The following is a 16834-nucleotide window of genomic DNA, read 5'->3' as shown; positions in this document are numbered from 1 at the left end:
TCAGAAGGAATGGAGGCCTGGCCGGCAGCCCCTGCCCCTCTCCTGCTGCCCAGGGTGAGGCCAGCCGCTTTGCAGGTCCAGAGGCTGCTGGGCACAGCCAGGCGTGCCCCAGGAGGTGGTACAGCCCGTGTTTTGTTTTGTTTTGTTTTGGGCCGCCCTGTGGCATATGGAGTTCCCGGGCCAGGGGTCAGATCTGAGCCACAGCTGTGCCCTACGCTGCAGCTGCAGCAGTGCTGCTGGATCCTTAACCCACGTGCCACGCCAGCCCTGGTGCTGCAGCGAGGCCACCAATCCACAGCACCGCCGCGGGAACGCCCTAGCTCGTGTTTTTCCTGGGACTTTTGACTCTTTGCACATGAAGCCAACCTTTTTTAGGGAAAAGCAGTCCCTTCATTCAACTTGGTTGATCAGTTTTTCTCACTGAACTGGGTGTTTTCCTGACGTGGACTCCAGGCCGGGTGAACCACTGGACCTCCATCCCAGAGATAAGATCCTGGCGTCCACAGCGAGCCGTGCAGGCCGCTCCTCTTTCTCACGGACGAGCCCTCGAGGCCCCGCCTGCACTCAGTGAGGCAGTGAGGGGACAGGGGCCGTGCTCGTGGGCGGATGGGCTCTGGGCCCCCGAGAGGGACCAGGCCTGAGCAGCCTGGTCCTAGGAGAGCCAGCAAGAGGCCCCAGAGAGGGGTCCTGTTCCGGAGAGATGGGTGGGATGCATGCTTGCAGGGGGTTCCGGAGGTGGGGGGGATGGCATGCATGGCACTGCGTGCAAAATCGGGGTGCCCGCGGGAGGGGCTCTCCCGCCTGGCAGGCTGCAGGAGGTGGCCCCTGTCTTGAAGGGTGACCGAGTGTGGGCCAGAGGGCCGAGAAGGGAAGGGGGCTTGGAGATAGCATGGCGGAGGGGGGGTGAGGACAGAGCAGGTTCGTTGGGGGCGGCCTCACGGGGAGGGAGCATGGGCTGTAATATTCACAGCCTGGGCCAGAGGAGCCTGGAGAGGCTGTGGCCAGTGTGAGCTAGGGAGTCTCAGGGCGGCACCAGACTTGGGGCGTGTGGGTGGGGTGAGGGCGGCTGGAAGGACACGCTGTAGGCTCCACGCTGGGAGAGGGCCAGCGAGGCAGAGGGTGCCCTCGTCCCTGGGCTGGACCTGGGCCTCAACTCCCACTTTTTTTTTTTTTCTTTTCGTTTTTTATGGCCGCCCCAGAAGCACATGGAAGTTCCCAGGCTAAGGGTCAAATCAGAGCTGCAGCTGCCGGCCTATACCACAGCCACAGCAACTCGGGATCCGAGCCGCATCTGCGACCCACACCACAGCTCACGGCAACGCCGGATCCTTAACCCACTGAGCGAGGCCAGGGATCGAACCCACATCCTCATGGATACTGGACGGTTTCGTTACCGCTGAGCCACAGCGAGAAGTCCTCACCCCCGACTTCTGTTTCCCTTTTTGGGGTGCGTGGCTTCAGGGGCAGTTCTCACAGACCTCTGCTCGCGTGCTGTGTTTATTTTTTGTCTTTTTTTTTTTTTTTGCTATTTCTTTGGGCCACTCCCGTGGCATATGGAGTTTCCCAGGCTAGGGGTCGAATCGGAGCTGTAGCCACTGGCCTACGCCAGAGCCACAGCAACGCGGGATCCGAGCCGTGTCTGCAACCTACACCACAGCTCACGGCAACGCCGGATCCTTAACCCACTGAGCAGGGGCAGGGACTGAACCCGCAACCTCATGGTTCCTAGTCGGATTCGTTAACCACTGCGCCACGACGGGAACTCCCACGTGCTGTGTTTAAACACACATCCCGCTTTTCCATCTTGGAGGAGGAGGATTTTAGGAGCAGACCTCATGGCCCAGTGAGGTGCGCACGTATAGTTGTTTGATTGTTTTACATGTTATTTTAAACACACATAAGAAACTCAACTCCAAAAGAGGAGAAAATCTGGGTAATGCTCTTCACTGCGTTTTCCTGAAGGCAGAGGGAAGCGCTTGAGGCGCTGACAGCACGCCCGTCGAGGGTAAGGTCTGGCTCAGGCTGGCTTTTGTCTTGAATGCAGTGGCCTCGTGGTCTACGCAGACGGACCCCTGAACCTGGACCGCAAGGCGGAGGACATGTCTGAGCTGTTCCGGCCTTTCCACACGTTGCTGCGGAAAATAAGGTAGGAAGGGGAGGGATTGAGGGAGGGGAGGGCGGCGTCTGCCCCCCGGGCCCTCTCCTTCGGTCACCAGTCCCCTGGGTCGGCAGCGGCCTCTCTGGACGAAGCTGTCTGCTCTGCGTTCCACCAACGCCTCCCGGGTGGACAGGGCGCTGAACCTCGGGCTCTGCAGGAAGCTGAGTCTCTACCTTTTAGCCAAGTTGGCGTCCACCCCAGCCGCTGGTCCTGGCAGCGAGGTCTCCACCTCTGGCTGCTGGCTGACGGTGTTTGGAGCTCCCTCTACGCCCACAGCCTTCCGTCCCCACAGACAGGTTCTCTGATCCTGGCTGGGAGCAGTGAGACCCTCACGCAGGCCTCCTCTCATGAGACTGCGGCTGCCTGGCTGTTGGCCTGGACACCAGGCCCCCCTGGGCTTTCCTCACAGAAGCTTCTCTGTGGCCCCGTGAGCAGATGGGGCCCATCTTACAGGAGAGGCCATGAACCCGGGTGGCGTGGAGGATCAGGGCCACATGGCCTGCAAGGGCCAGCTGCCCCCTGCCTCTGGCCTGGGGCTGAGGCCCAGGGCTGCACTAGTCAAAGTGCAGGGGGTGCTCAGTTCTCTTGAGTGACCAGCACCCCCCTCCAGTGTGGAGGCTTATCCTGAGCCCCCAGCTGTCCCTGGTGGCATTGACACCATCTGTGCTGCCCTGTGCGTCTGGTGGTGGCTGGCATGGGTGCTGTGCTGTGCCCTGAGGGCCCCCCTGGGCCTTCAGCAACTGGCCCTCCCGCCAGCACCCCTCCCCCGAGAAAGCTCACTTCGAATTGTGTGGAGCCACCGCTGTGGCCTCTGTGAGCCGACAGGACCCAGCTGTGGCCTCCCGTGGGGATGGGCAGCGGGAGGCTGCAGCTGCGTGTCCTCTGAGTGCCTCCTGGCCTGGTGGTCTCGGATGCTAATACCTTTCCCACCACAATCTCTGGCCTCCGGGAAGCCCCCTTCCCAGGCTGTCTGTCCAGGGCTGACCCCGTGGGCCCTGCCACACGTTTCCTGGGTCTGGTGGGACTTCGCTGCCCAGGTGGCTTTCCCCAGCTGGAGCCTGTCCTTTTGGGGAGCCACAGAGCACAGACGCCTGCTCCAAGCTGCCCTCTGCCCCCTCGGGAGCGAATGTGATCCCAGACAGTGAGGCGTGACCCAGCAGGGACCCCTGGATGGTCAGCAGGCTCAGGGTGGGCAGGCCAGCAGTTGGCCAGGCTGCAGTTCATCTGAGAGATGGCTGCTGGCAGGTCCCCTCACGCCCAGGCCCAGTCAGCCAGGTGTGTCGGGACGTGGCCCTGGACCTGGAGGGCATCCTGCAGGAGAGGAGAGATGGTGGATGGTGCAGGATCCCGTGGGGGGAGGGGAGCGCCAGATGCCAGGGACGCAGACACGGAAAGAGTCCAGAGCATGAGGCATATGAGGCATATGCTCTAGAGTCTGACTACCCAGTTGGAATCGGAAGGAATAGAGAAAACAGACAGAAACTGCAGTCAAAGAAATAATGGCCAGGAGTTTTCCAAAGTTGAAGAAAAGTCTCTGCCCACAGATCAGGAGGCTTCGAGAAAACTGCAGGCACATCTGGGTGTGGCACTGCTGAAAACAAAGAAAAACCACAAACGCAGCTGGGAAAAAGGACACGTTACTTTGGAAAGAATGTAAAATTGACCGTATGTCCTCAAAACACTGGAAGACAATGAAATGAGTATATTTAAAGTCCTGAGAGAAAATAGCTGCCAATCAGAATTTTATACCTGGCAAAGATCTCTTCCAAAAATGAAGGCGAGATGATGGATTCGTCAGAAACACTAAGGAAAGGCCTCTGTTATCAGCAGGCTGCACTTGAAGAAAAAGTCACTGGGATGCTTCTGCCAAGGGGAAGAACTCTCAGATGGCACTGTGGGAGAACAGGAAGACCCGGGAGCCCGGTGTGGTTAGCGTGAGCGAACACGGGCGCTGTGGAACAACGCTGCCGTGTCTGTGGGGCTTAAGTTGCGCAGCACAGTTTGACACCCGAAAATGACATCAGCGTCCTGCTATATTAATTTTTTAAAGGAAGGAAAACCAAAGCCTTTTGAAAGTTACAGAAAAAGTTTGAACAATTAATACCTATTTTATGATGACAATATCTCTCAGCCAACTAGGAATAGAAGAGAATTTGCTTAATCTGATCAAAGATACGCACATATGCACACATGATGAACCTGGACCCTTACCTCACACCATATACAAAAATTAACTCAGGGAGTTCCCGTCATGGCCTAGTGGTTAACAAATCTGACTAGAATCCGTGAGGATGAGGGTTCGATCCTGGGCCTCGCTCAGTGGGTTAAGGATCTGGCTTGCTATGAACTGTGGTGTAGGTCGAGGCTTGGGTCCTGCGTTGCTGTGGCTGTGGTGCAGGCCGGCAGCTACAACTCCAATTCGACCCCTAGCCTGGGAACTACATATGCTGCAGGTGCAGCCCTAAAAAAGGAAAAAAAAAATTAACTCAAAATGCATCAAGGACCTAAGTTTAAGAGCTAAAACTACAAAACTTATAAGAAAACATAGCACAGGAGTTCCCTTTGAAGAAAAAAAAAAAAAAGCGGACAAAAGCTTCATGACATTGCATTTGGTGATGGTTCCTTGGGTGTGTCAAAGGCACAGATAACCAAAGAAAGAATAGACAAATTGGACTTTGTGAAAATTTCAAAATTTTGTGCATCAAAAGACACTGTCAATAGAAATTCCCATCGTAGCTCAGAGGTTAACAAAGCCGACCAGCATCCATGAGGACTCGGGTTCCATCCCCGGCCTCGCTCAGTGAGGCAAGGATCCGGCGTTGCCGGGAGCTGTGGTGTGGGTCGCAGATGTGGCTCGGATCCCGCGTTGCTGTGGCTCTGGCGTAGGCCGGTGGCTACGGCTCCGATTCGACCCCTAGCCTGGGAACCTCCATATGCAGCAGGTGCCGCCCTAAAAAGACCAAAAAAAAAAAAGCAAAAAAAAGAGACACTGTCAAGAGAATAAAAAGGCAGCCCATAGAGTGGGAGAAAATACTTGCATATCATATATCTGATAAGGGGGTTAATATCCAGAATATACAGAGAATTCCTAAGACCCAACAATAAAAAAATCAAACAACCTGGTTCAAACGGGTCAAAGCCTTGAGCAGACGTTTCTCCAGAGCAGTTACTCGAATGGCCAAGAAGCCCCGGAAGAGGAAGGAGCTCAAGATCACGGCGCCAGGGAAAGGCAGTTCCGCCTCCTGAGGCCACCGCACACCCCGAGGACGGCTGCCTCGAAAAAAGGGGATGGGAGCTCCCGTCGGGGCACAGTGGTCAACGAACCCGACTGGGAACCATGAGGTTGCGGGTCGATCCCTGGCCTTGCTCAGTGGGTTGAGGATCCGGCGTTGCCGTGAGCTGTGGTGTGGGTCGCAGACGCGGCTCGGATCCCACATTGCTGTGGCTCTGGCGTAGGCTGGAGACTACAGCTCTGATTGGACCCCTAGCCTGGGAACCTCCATGTGCTGTGGGTGCGGGTGCGGCCCTGAAAAGCAAAAAAAAAAAAGAAAGGAAGAAATTAAAATAGAACTACCGTATGATCTGGCAGTTCCTTTTCTGGGTTTACACCCCGAGGAATTGAAAGCAGCTTCCTGAAGAGATACTTGCACACTTATGTTCGTAGCAGCACCATTCACAGGAGCTGAGAGGTGGAAGCATCGGCTGATAGATGAATTGATAAGCAAAGTGTGGTCCAGCCAAGCCATGGGTATTATTCAGCCTTAAAAAGGAAGGACATTTTGACAGATGCGACACGGACGCACTTTGAGGTCATACTAAATGAAATAAGCCAGTCACGAAAATGCGATGTGTGAGTCCAGTTACACTTAGAATAGTCAAAAGCGTGGAGACAGAAAGGGTAGTGGTGGTTGTCGGGGCTGGAGGGAGGGGAAGAGTTAGGGTTTAATGGATATAGAATTTTATTTTATTTATTTTTTGTCTTTTATCTTTTTAGGGCTGCACCTGTGGCATATGGAAGTTCCCAGGCTAATGGTGGAATCAGAGCTGTAGCTGTCAGCCTACCCCATGGCTCACGGCAACGCCGGATCTTTAACCCACTAAGCAAGGCCAAGGATCGAACCCAAAACCTCGTGGTTCCTAGTCGGGTTTGTTAACCACTGAGCCACAGTGGAAGCTCCTAATGGGCCCAGAACTTTAGATTTATAGGATGAAGGTGTCGTGGGGTGGGGATAGTGATGGCTGCACAACCATGTGAATGCATTTGATAGCACTGAGCTGTCACTTAAAAATGGTTAAGATGAGAGTTCCCTGGTGACTCACTGGGCTAAGGACTTGGCATTGTCACTGCTGTGGCTCAAGTCACTGCCATGACATGGGTTCGATCCCTGGCACACAGATGGTGCTCAGTGATACATGTTGAACCAAAGAATGAAAATCTATATGTAAAAGGCATGTTTTTTTCACTCCTAAAACTTTATATGAGTGCAGCTATCATGTCCCTGAGGACCAGGGCTTGGAGCTCCTGTCATGGCTCAGTGGTTAACAAACCGGACTAGCATCCATGAGGATGCAGGTTCAATCCCTGGCCTCGCTCAGTGGGTTAAGGATCCCGCGTTGCTGTGGCTGGGGCGTAGGCCTGTGGCTACAGCTCTGGTTCGACCCCTGGCCTGGGAACTTCCATATGCCACAGGCGTGGCCCTAAAAAAAAAAGGCAAAAAGACCAAAAAAAAAAAAAAAAAAGAACCAGGGCTTGTTATGAGCAAGAGGTTTCAGAATCTCATTTCTACGGACAAGCCCACCCTAGAATCACAGTCAGCCATGCCAAGTGGCTGTTGTCCCGATGGAGCCTCGGAGACCCCACCTCTTTTTGCAGTGGAGGGGGCGTGCGCCTTGAGGTTAGTTGCAGGTGGCGGCCGCCCGGCGGCTTCTCTGCTGGGGGCTCTGGGGGCCTTGTCCACACACACCCCTGTTCTCTGTCTTGACCCTTATAGGGATTTGCTGCAGACCCTGACCGAAGAGGAGCTTCACACGCTGGAACGGAACCTCTGTATTTCCCAGGAGGTGGAGTTCCCCATCCGGGCAGACGCCCAGGTGCCGCCTGCCCTGGCACCCGCCTTTCCCGAACCCCTGGCCCCAGAGGAGCTGCTGGCGGACAAGCCCAAGAACTCGGAGGCGGAGCTGGCCTGCTCCATGCAGTACGACGACCAGGAGCTGGAGCAGCTCAGCCGCCTGGTGCACAAAGCCGGCGACGAGATGTCCTCGCTCCTGTCCCCACCCAGTGCCACCCAGTCCCCTGCGCACAGGCTGGGCGCCACGGGCAGTCCAGGGCCGGCGTCCCCAGGCAGCGCCCGGCTGCCGCAGGGCAGTGACGACGAGGAGGGCAGGGTGTTTTTCATGGATGACGTGGGAGGGGCGGCCGAGGCCCGGGGCAGCCCGTCTGGGCAGGCGGGCAGTGCCAGCGCTGACCCCCAGGAGAGAGGGCCAGGCGGGGAGAGCAGGGAGCGGGGCGCCAGCACACCTGCTGACGCGGGCAAGGGGGGCGGGAACGACAACAACAACGTCGAGGGCGACGGGGCGCGGGCAGGGGGCCCCAACTCCTGCAGCTGCCTGGACTCCCGGCCGCACCTCGACGGCTGGGAGGTGAGTTCGGACGCTGCCGAGACGGCTGAGCTGATCGCCCACCGGACCGGGGGCATGAAGCTCTCAGCCACGGTCATCTTCAATCCCAAGTCGCCTGCCTCCTTGGACTCCACCCTCGCCAGCGCAGAGGTCCCCGGGGACGGCTTCTCCCCGTCGGAGCCGGCGGCAGAGGGGACGGACGGTGGCCCCCACAAACTGAGCGCCACGGCTGCCGACTGCCTCCTCAACTCCTGCGTGTGCTGCGGGGGCTGCGGGGGCGGCAGGGAGGACGCTGCGGAGAGTCTGCGGGGCAAGTGTGGCTCTGGCAGCGTCATCAGCTCCTCCCACGTTGGCTTGGCCAAGGCCAGTGCCAAGGGCGCAGCTCCCGGACTGCCAGAGGCGGGGCCCGCCCTGGAGGCCTTGCCCTCCGAAGACGCCCCTGGCCTGCAGGAGCCCAAAGCCCCTACTCCCAACAAGTGCCTGACACACACCTCAGGGCCCCCGGGGGATGCCGCAGACGGGCTGCCCGGAGGGGGCGATGGCGCCAGTCAGCCCACGGAGGAGAGGCGGCCTGGAGGGGCAGCCGAGGAGCAGCCTCAGCGCCTGCTGGTCCCCAGGTAAGATGGGTTAGGGCCACTGTAGTCACCCTCCAGTCGTTAGCAGCTTGTCAGGCCTGCACACAACTGAGCAGTGTCCCCAGGGGCCTGGCTGCCCTGTTGCTGGTGTAACAGGTGCCTTTCTGGTGAGTGGGCACAGCGCCAGGCCCTCGGCTCACTCTTTTCATGACCAGGGTGTGATTGGCATCTGTGGACTGGGCGTGGCCAGGGCCTGGCACCCACCTGGCTGCACAGACCGTCAGCGCCAGCGTGCAGCACCGGGGCCGTGGTGGGATCAAGACCACCCTCGGGCAGTGCTCCCCCCACCCCTACCCCCATTTCGTGGGTCCTCCCCCATCCTCAGGCCTCTGAGCAGGAAAGGCGGGCGGGAGCTTGGCAGGACCCTGGCACCTACACCTCTCTGAATCGAGGCCGTTCTTCCTTCCCTTGCTCCACACGCTGGGTTTATCCTGAAGGAAGCAGTTCAGCCAGCACTAACCAGCGCGGCCACATGCCCACCTGTCTGGACATCCGAAAGGAGGTGCCAGGCCAGCCCCGGGTTCATACGGCTGGTCGCCGTGCTCTCCCACCTGCAGAGCCCTGCCTGCAGCCCCATCCTGACTTCAGTGTCCAAAAGGAAGTGAGGGGACGGAGGGGGGGCTCAGCTGGACAAGGCCCCCCCCCCGCAGCCATGGGACTGTGCTCAGAGGGGTGGTGGGGGGGCGGGGGCGGGGCTTCACACCGGAGGAGGGGGCCTCAGGGCACCTGGTCTTCCTGGAGCAGCGTGTGGCCAGGCCTCCCAGCCGCGTGCTTCCCTGCTCTGCGGCTGCTGCTCCTGTGTGGGCTCTGCCGCCAGCCCCCGGCCCCTGGCAACCGCTAGTCTGCTTTCTGGCTCCGTCTTGCCTTTTCTGGACATTTCCTGTCAATGGACTCGCTCCTCAGGGGACCTTTAGCGTCTGACTTCGTTAGGTGGCCGTCCCATGTTGAAGGCGCGCCTCAGTTCATGCGGGTCTCAGGCTTCCTCTCTGTGCCCGAGCCGCGTTCCGCTCCACGCTCCATGGATGGACCGCGTCGTGTCCATCTGTCGGTGCCACGTGTGTGGCTTCTCCTCTTTGGCTCCCACGAGTGATGCTGCTGCGAACACCGCGTTCCAGTCTCTGTGTGGCCGCGAGTTTCCGGTTCCTCCTGCATCTGCCGAGGAGGGGAGCTCGTGCAGCACAGGGCTCCTCTGCGTTTAGCGTTCAAGGAGCTGCCCGGGCAGGTTCTGCTCCTGATCATGGGCGAGGTTCTAGTTTTTCCACGTCCTCCATACGCGTCGTCTAAGAGTTTTTTAAACAGTCCTTTGACCTGTGCGCATATCCCACTGGAACACACTGCCAAGTGACTGCTTTCAACTCACTTGCAATCATTCTGTCTTCGAGGTCATGCCCCCACGTTTACCCACAGCAGGTCGTTTGTTCCACTTAGAGTGAGATGTATAGAGATTTGCATTTGCATTTAATATAATTTTGTGAATATGTGCATGGTTCCCAGCCAAATATACAAAATAAGATGTACCCAGACGAGTCCCCCTGTGGTGCATCAGGTTAAGGATCCAGCATAGTCATGGTAGCACAGGTTTGATGCCAGAAAGAAAAAAAAAGACACACCCAGAAAAATCTGTCCCTTGGCCTTATTCCCCCTCCTTTAAAGTACGAGCTTTGAAATTTTTTTATAGTTTGCCCTTCAATTTAAAAATAAAAGCAATGGAGTTCCCATTGTGGCTCGGCGGTAATGAATCCGACTAGCATCCATGAGGATGCAGGTTCGATCCCTGCCCTCGCTCAATGGGTTAAGGATCCAGCGTTGCCTCGAGCTTTGGTATAGGTCACAGATGCGTCTCGGATCTGGTGTGGCTGTCGCTGTGGTGAAGGCCAGCAGCTCCAATTGGACCCCTAACCTAGGAACCTCCATATACTGCAGGTGTGGTCCTCAAAAAATAAATAAAATAAAAAATAAAAGCACGGATGTCTACACACGCACAGATCACACACAGACACACACACGCGTCCCCTTCTTGTTCTTTGGCAGAGGCCTCATCCTACGAACACTCTTTTCTGCCTTTTGCTTTCCTGACCTTCTAGCTTGAGGCCTGTCATGTCCCCACTGTCACTTTCGGCCACATGTGACCCCGCCGTGTGGCCGCCCTGCCCCGCAGTCGGGTCCTGCCACTGGGCTTTGGGCTGTTTCCCGTCTTGCTCTTACAGGCGGGCTCAGTGAACTGCCTTTTTGAGGAGGCCGTTTTTTCAGAGCGAGCCCAGCACCCTCACGTCCAGTGGAGTGACTTACTGTCCACAACCTGAGGGCGGCGTCCTCCGCGGGGCCTCTGACTCGATGGCCTGGAGTCGATGGGTAAGTGGATCGGCTTTCTATGAGGCCGATGGGAAGCCGTCACAGATTCCTCGACGGGATCCATGTCTTTTTTGTTTTGTTTTTTTTTTTTTTTTTGTCTTTTTGCCATTTCTTGGGCTGCTCCTGCGGCATATGGAGGTTCCCAGGCTAGGGGTCGAATCGGAGCTGGAGCCACCAGCCTACGCCAGAGCCACAGCAACTCAGGATCCGAGCCGCGTCTGCAACCTACACCACAGCTCACGGCAACGACGGATCGTTAACCCACCGAGCAAGGGCAGGGATCGAACCAGCAACCTCATGGTTCCTCGTCGGATTTGTTAACCACTGCGCCACGACGGGAACTCCCTCTTTTTGGGTTTTTTGACCTGCCCCTCTTTTCTTGCTCTATGTCCAAGTGCCAGCCAGTGGGCACCTGCTCTGTCTGGAATGCCCTCCTGCTTCCTGACATGCCACGTGGTCACTGCTCGTGTCATGCTGCCAGCTTCCCAGGCCTCCGCTGGCTTCGCCCAAATGCCGAAGCTGAGCTGAGAAGAGGCAGGAGCCTCAACAGAGGTCTTGGACTCGCTTCTGCCATCCAGGGAAGCATTTCCAGAAGGTGCAGCGGGTCTGAGGAAGGAAGAATGTGGCCAGTGATCGGGGCGCTGGTGCCGTGGGGCCAGCACCTTGGACAGCGGTGCCCGGGGCCCAGCGCTGTGCCAGGAGCAGCTGGGAATCAGGTCAGCAGATGGCGCCCGTGCCCTCCGCGGGCAGCGCAGACACCCAGAGCATCATTCATTCAGGTCGCACGCGGGTTCCTGGGTGGCTGAGCACGGTGTGGACGGATGCCAGGAACAAGGCAGAGGCGGCCGACCTCGCGGGACGTGATCTAACACGCAGCGCTGTGGAAACAAGACACCGAAGACGAGGCTCACACAGGCAGAGGTTCACCGATTCCTGTGTTGGTTGGCGGTCCTGTCTGTGTGTGGAGTTCTGTGAGCCTGGCCAGGCTCGTGTCGGAGGCAGGTGACTGTCCCCCCTCTGGCGGACAGAGAGATGGAGCCCCGGAGGGGGTGGCACTCCCCTGAGCTGGAGGTGCCTGGAAGGGCCGTGGTTGCCTTTGACCTTCCACCACTGAGAGCAGTCTGCCCGGCGACGTCAGGCTCGGTCACTGCTCACATGACAAGCTGTCATCCTCATTTGCCTGGGAGGCCCACCTGTCCAGCAGGTGCCCTGCGGCCCTTCCATGTTAGGCGTGGAGGAGTGACAGCAGGCCCCGCCCTGCCCCGAGTGTGACTCCGACAGGCGCAGCCTTGGACCTCTGTGCCACCTTCCAGCCGGGGCTATGAAGGGGGCATCCTGCGCTGAGACCTCGAGTCTGCTCGCAGGGCCAAGTTCCCGGAGGACTCACGCCCGGGGCATATCCTCCCGCTCAGCAGCACTTGGCCTCTGGGGAGGGAAGAGCTGCGGGGGTTGGGTCCCGGATCCACCCATTTGGGAGAAGCCCCCACTGCATACCAGCTCGCTCCAGCCCTGCGGAGTCCCGGGCAGGATGTTCTGGGGCCAGGTGTCCTTCAGCTGGGTTTTGTTTTTGTTTTTGTTTGTCTTTTTAGGGCCACACTTGCATCATATGGAGGTCCCCAGGCCAGGGGTTGATTGGAGCTGTAGCCACCGGCCTACACCACAGTCACAGCAACGCCAGATCCGAGCCTCATCTGCGACCTACACCACAGGTCACAGCAATGCAGGATCCATAACCCACTGAGTGAGGCCAGGGATCGAACCTGCGTCCTCATGGATCCTAATCAGAGTCGGTTCTGCTGAGCCACGTCGGGAACTGCAGCTGTTTTCTTTTTACTGCTTTCTTCCTTACCTTTTCGGTGCTCGAAGATTAACCTTTCTTGGGAAAGTTAGCATTTTTTAAAAAGCTTGCTCTTCCCTGTCTAGACGCCCCTCATCATCTGGAACCTTCCATAGCTCGAGGCCAGCAGGATGGCTCCCTCGTCTGGAAGGCGGAACCTCATCCTGTCCAGGTCTAGCTTTGTCCTTTCTGCGGACATTTTGCTAAATTGTCTTTCCAGCCTCCTGCCTTCCTGAAAGAAGAGCACTGCCTCTTTCTTTAGATTATACCTGTGGTCCCCATTCACTGTAGAAACTTAAAACGAAAAAGAGTAAAAGACGGAAATAAAAACCATTCCAAATCCGAGAGCAGTTTTATTTTTTCAATGATTATGATTTGATGATCATTCATCCGCAAAATTCATCCGACCCACTTTTTGTGGAATTTTACTCTGTCCCTGGGACTTGAGCGGATCTGTTGCACGTTTCCCCTTCTCACGTTCTATCCTCGCCGATTTGCCCTGGGGCCCTTCTCCCTCCTGAGTCTGTGTCTGCCTCTGCGATGACTTCCTGGGACGAGGCCCTCGGGGGTGGAGTCACCCTGCCGTCCCCCCCCCTTCCCTGTATTTAGCTGTGCGGTAGCCACTGAGGGTCCTGCGCCTGCTGGTGGTCAGCAGTGGGGGCGCCTCTGAGACTGGCCCCACCCTGCAGTACCCTGCGGTGTCTGTACTGTGCAGTGGGTGTGGGTGACCCCGCCATGGGTGACCCATCACTTACTGTCCACTGGACGGCTCTTCTGGGGCCACAAGCTGGCAGAGAGTGTGGGCCACCCTTCCTCCCGCTGCCCCGCAGGACCTGGGCACTGCCCGGGACAGGGGCTGGCCCTGAACGTACTGCCAGGGCCGTGTTCTCTGCACCCGCCTGCTTTCATCTTGCTCTCAGCCCCGACTCAGGGTGCCAGCCTCCGCTTGGTCAGTTATAATATCTGCCCAGTTGTATTTGTCAGCAGTGCTGCGTAGCAAATTACCACACACTTGGTGGCTTCTGACAGCACCTACTCATCACCCCACAGTGTCCCTGGGCAGGTGTCTGGCGTGGCGAGCTGGGTTCGCTGCTCAGAGTCTCCAGGTGTGGGCCAGGCTGTGTTCCGATGGAGCTGTGGGCATTTCTGCAGCCCTGCCAGGTGGATTCTCATTCTGTTGTTCCCTGGGCAGTGCCCATTCTCTTGTTCCCTCTGGGCCCCTGAGCCGTGTGCCATAGTAGCAGGGACAGTCTGCGGGCGCTCTCGTCCGGGAGCGGGATTTATTGCATCTCCCACGCCGGGCCAATGCTCAGTTCAAGGGGGCGTTGTGCTGGCGTGGGAGTTGTCTTGATTTAAACCCAAGAAAAAAGACTTTGCAAATGGCTGGAAGGAAGGGAAGCAGGAAGATCTGGTCCGTTCACCAGCAATTCGTGTGCCTGCTGCCCAGAGGTGCTTGTGCTGACCGCCTCTGGGCAGCCTGGGCCCTCAGCCCTGGGCCGCCCCCTTTGCGCTAGTTGGCAGGGCTGCTGTGACAAAGTACCAAGATGAGGGGATAAGCCACAGAAATTGCTTGTCTCAGTTCTGGAGGCTGAAGTCCCAGATCCAGGGTCAGCAGGGTGGTTCCCTGAGGCTCTGAGGAGCTGCTGCCCCGGCTCCTTCCCCAGCGCTTGTGCCCCCCGGCTTGTGGATGCTTCACCCCATCTCTGTCTCTTTCGTCACGGGTCACTCTCCTGATGGGCGTGTCTGTGTCCAGACTTCCCTTTTTCAGAAGGACACCAGTCACATTGATTAGGACCCAGCCTAATACCTCGTTCTAAGTAATTACATCTTCAGTGACCCTATTTCTTTCTTTCTTTCTTTTTTTTTTTTCTTTTTGCCTTTTCTAGGGCTGCTCCCATGGCATATGGAGATTCCCAGGCTAGGGGTCTAAATGGAGCTACGCCAGAGCCATAGCAACATAGGATCTGAGCCGCGTCTGCAACCTACACCACAGCTCACGGCAACGCCAGATCCTTAACCCACTGAGCAAGGCCAGGGATCGAACCCAAAATCTCATGGTTTCTAGTCGGATTCGTTAATCACTGCGCCACGACGGGACCTCCACCCTGTTTCCAAATAAGGCCACATTCTGGGGCACTGGGAGTTGGCACATCAACATAGGAATTTGGAGAGGCTGCTATATCCTCACCATGCTAGGATGGCGGGTGGACGGATGGCTGAGTGGGTGGATGGGTGGATGGGTGGATGGATGGAGAGATGGCTGGGTAGACGGATACATGAATGATTGAGAGGAAGGGGTGGATGGGTGGGCGGGTGGATGGAAGGATGGATGCTACATGAGTGACAGGGTGGATGGATGGATGCCTTTTGCAAGGAGGAGCTAGCAGGGCCCTAGCCGGCTCATTAGAAGTGGTATGCGGGCGTTCCTGCTCTGGCACCACGGGATCAGTGGCGTCCCTGCAGCCAGGATGAAGGTTCACTCCCTGGCCCACGCAATAGGTTAAAGGATCTGGTGTTCCCACAGCTGCGGCTCAGGCTGCAACAGCAGCTCCGCTCTGATCCCTGGCCTGGGAGCCCCACATGCCGCTGGGTGACCCAAAAGGAAAGAAGAAGAAGTGGTGTGTGGTTGTGCAAATTCTGAACTTCCAGTTTCCCCACATCCACGCGCACTCAGGCCTTGCCTCTGGAGCCCCAGGGTTCCTCTCAATAGCCTGTGGTTTCCTCCTAATTAGGTCCTTACAAAGGATTTCAAAGGCTCCCAGGTTCATCCGTGCGATGTTGTAGCAAGAGACACCGTGTGATGCTATTAGTTTTTCCAAGTTGAGTTGTTTCTTATTTCACAGATTCCCAGAACTTCAAGGTGACGGAGTCCTTTTCTTTTTCTATCAAAAGGCCATTTTTTTCCTCCTCCAACAGTGGAGTCAGATGCTTGTCAAGGGTGCCTTTCGAGAATGCACTTTGGAAAGTTTGCTTCGCGGCCGTGCCCTGCCTTCGTGGTCAAAGACACGGGCTGGATGAAACGTTGGTGTTGATGTAACTGGTTTTTGGTTTTGTCTTTTTAGGGCCGCAGAGGTTCCCAGGCTAGGGGTCAGGTTGGAGCGACCGCTGCTGGCCTATGATGCAGCACAGCATCTCGGGATTCAAGCTGCGTCTGTGACCTACCCCATGGCTCACGGCAACCCTGGATCCCCACCCCCCTGAGTGAGGCTGGGGGATGCTAGTCAGATTCGTTTCTGCTGAGCCACGATGGGAACTCCTGACGTAACTGTTTAAGAGTCGAATTGTGTTTTCTTACTAGAAAAAATGGCACTTCCTAGTGTTTCAAACCAAAGTGGGTCGTTGCCAGGAATTTTGCTGCCTTTTGTAAAAGAGAGCGTGACAGGAACTGAATCCAGTTGGGCGCCGGTCACAGAAGGGGCTGGATTTTTGACATCCAGGTGAACATCGGATTTAATGTGGAGTGATTGGGTAGACGTGACAGGTGACAGTTCAGACTCCTCGGTGGGGGGAGGAGTTGCCCCCCATGCTCCGGCCTCACCCTCTGCCAGCTGCCTTTCCTGCCGCATCTTGCATTCCAGCCACATCTCAGCCTCATTGGTCCTGCCCTCACCATGCGGGGTGGACCTGATGGATACCAGTTGCTTCTCAGCTATGTCTTGCTCATGCACGTGGCTGCCCCACTGGACTGGGCTCTCCGGGGCCACACATGGTCAGGCTCATCCCTGGGGGTTCTTTCACGGCTTCACCGTGTTTGTGTAGCAGCTGCCCACTGGATCCTTCCAGAAGGGAGCCCTGGCAGGGTTCCTGGGGCTCTGGGTGCCCGAACAATGCCCACCCACCTGCCCCTAGGGGGCAGGCTGACCCAGACAGGCTGCAAGCTCAGGCCCCAGTGCTATCCCAGGCTCCAGCCCCCGGCATTCTGTTCTTTCATCCGTGGCGCTTCCCAGCCTGGCAGGGCTTCCCAGGGGAGCACTTACTGAGTTTTCTGCCTGGAAGCAGTCTCTTTATGGAGACTCTGGCTCTCTTCCCATCCGTCCCGCCCAACACGTGTCAGCGCGGGCACACACACGTACCCAGGCACGCGCACACACACACACAGGCACACACACCTGCTCCACTCTGCCGAGCAGCAGGAGAGGGATGGGGGCTGACTGCAGTTTGTGACCTGGTCCACCCACCACCTGCTGGCCAGCCTCAGGCTCTGGAAGAGGTCACGGCCCACTCAGGGCGCAG

General features: G+C 57.3%; 1 protein-coding gene across 5 annotated transcripts in view; it reads left to right on the top strand.

Annotated features, from left to right (window-relative positions):
* ZFYVE28 (zinc finger FYVE-type containing 28) overlaps positions 1-16834 on the top strand; it is an 87522-nt gene that overhangs the window by 60493 nt on the left and 10195 nt on the right. For 3 of the 5 annotated variants that reach the window (XM_021100929.1, XM_021100926.1, XM_021100930.1), the window contains 2 exons: positions 2045-2146; positions 7150-8394. In XM_021100929.1, the coding sequence (XP_020956588.1) occupies positions 2045-2146; positions 7150-8394 (1347 nt within the window). Of the gene's footprint in view, positions 1-2044; positions 2147-7149; positions 8395-8849; positions 10130-11159; positions 12434-16834 lie in introns of those variants that run through there. The other 2 variants (XM_021100931.1, XM_021100932.1) reach the window with 2 other exon arrangements.

The sequence above is a fragment of the Sus scrofa genome, chromosome 8 (assembly GCF_000003025.6).
Source record: "Sus scrofa isolate TJ Tabasco breed Duroc chromosome 8, Sscrofa11.1, whole genome shotgun sequence".
NCBI classification, from domain to species: Eukaryota; Metazoa; Chordata; class Mammalia; order Artiodactyla; family Suidae; genus Sus; species Sus scrofa.
Note: the sequence above shows the minus strand (reverse complement) of the source record. Positions and strands in the feature narration are given on the sequence as shown.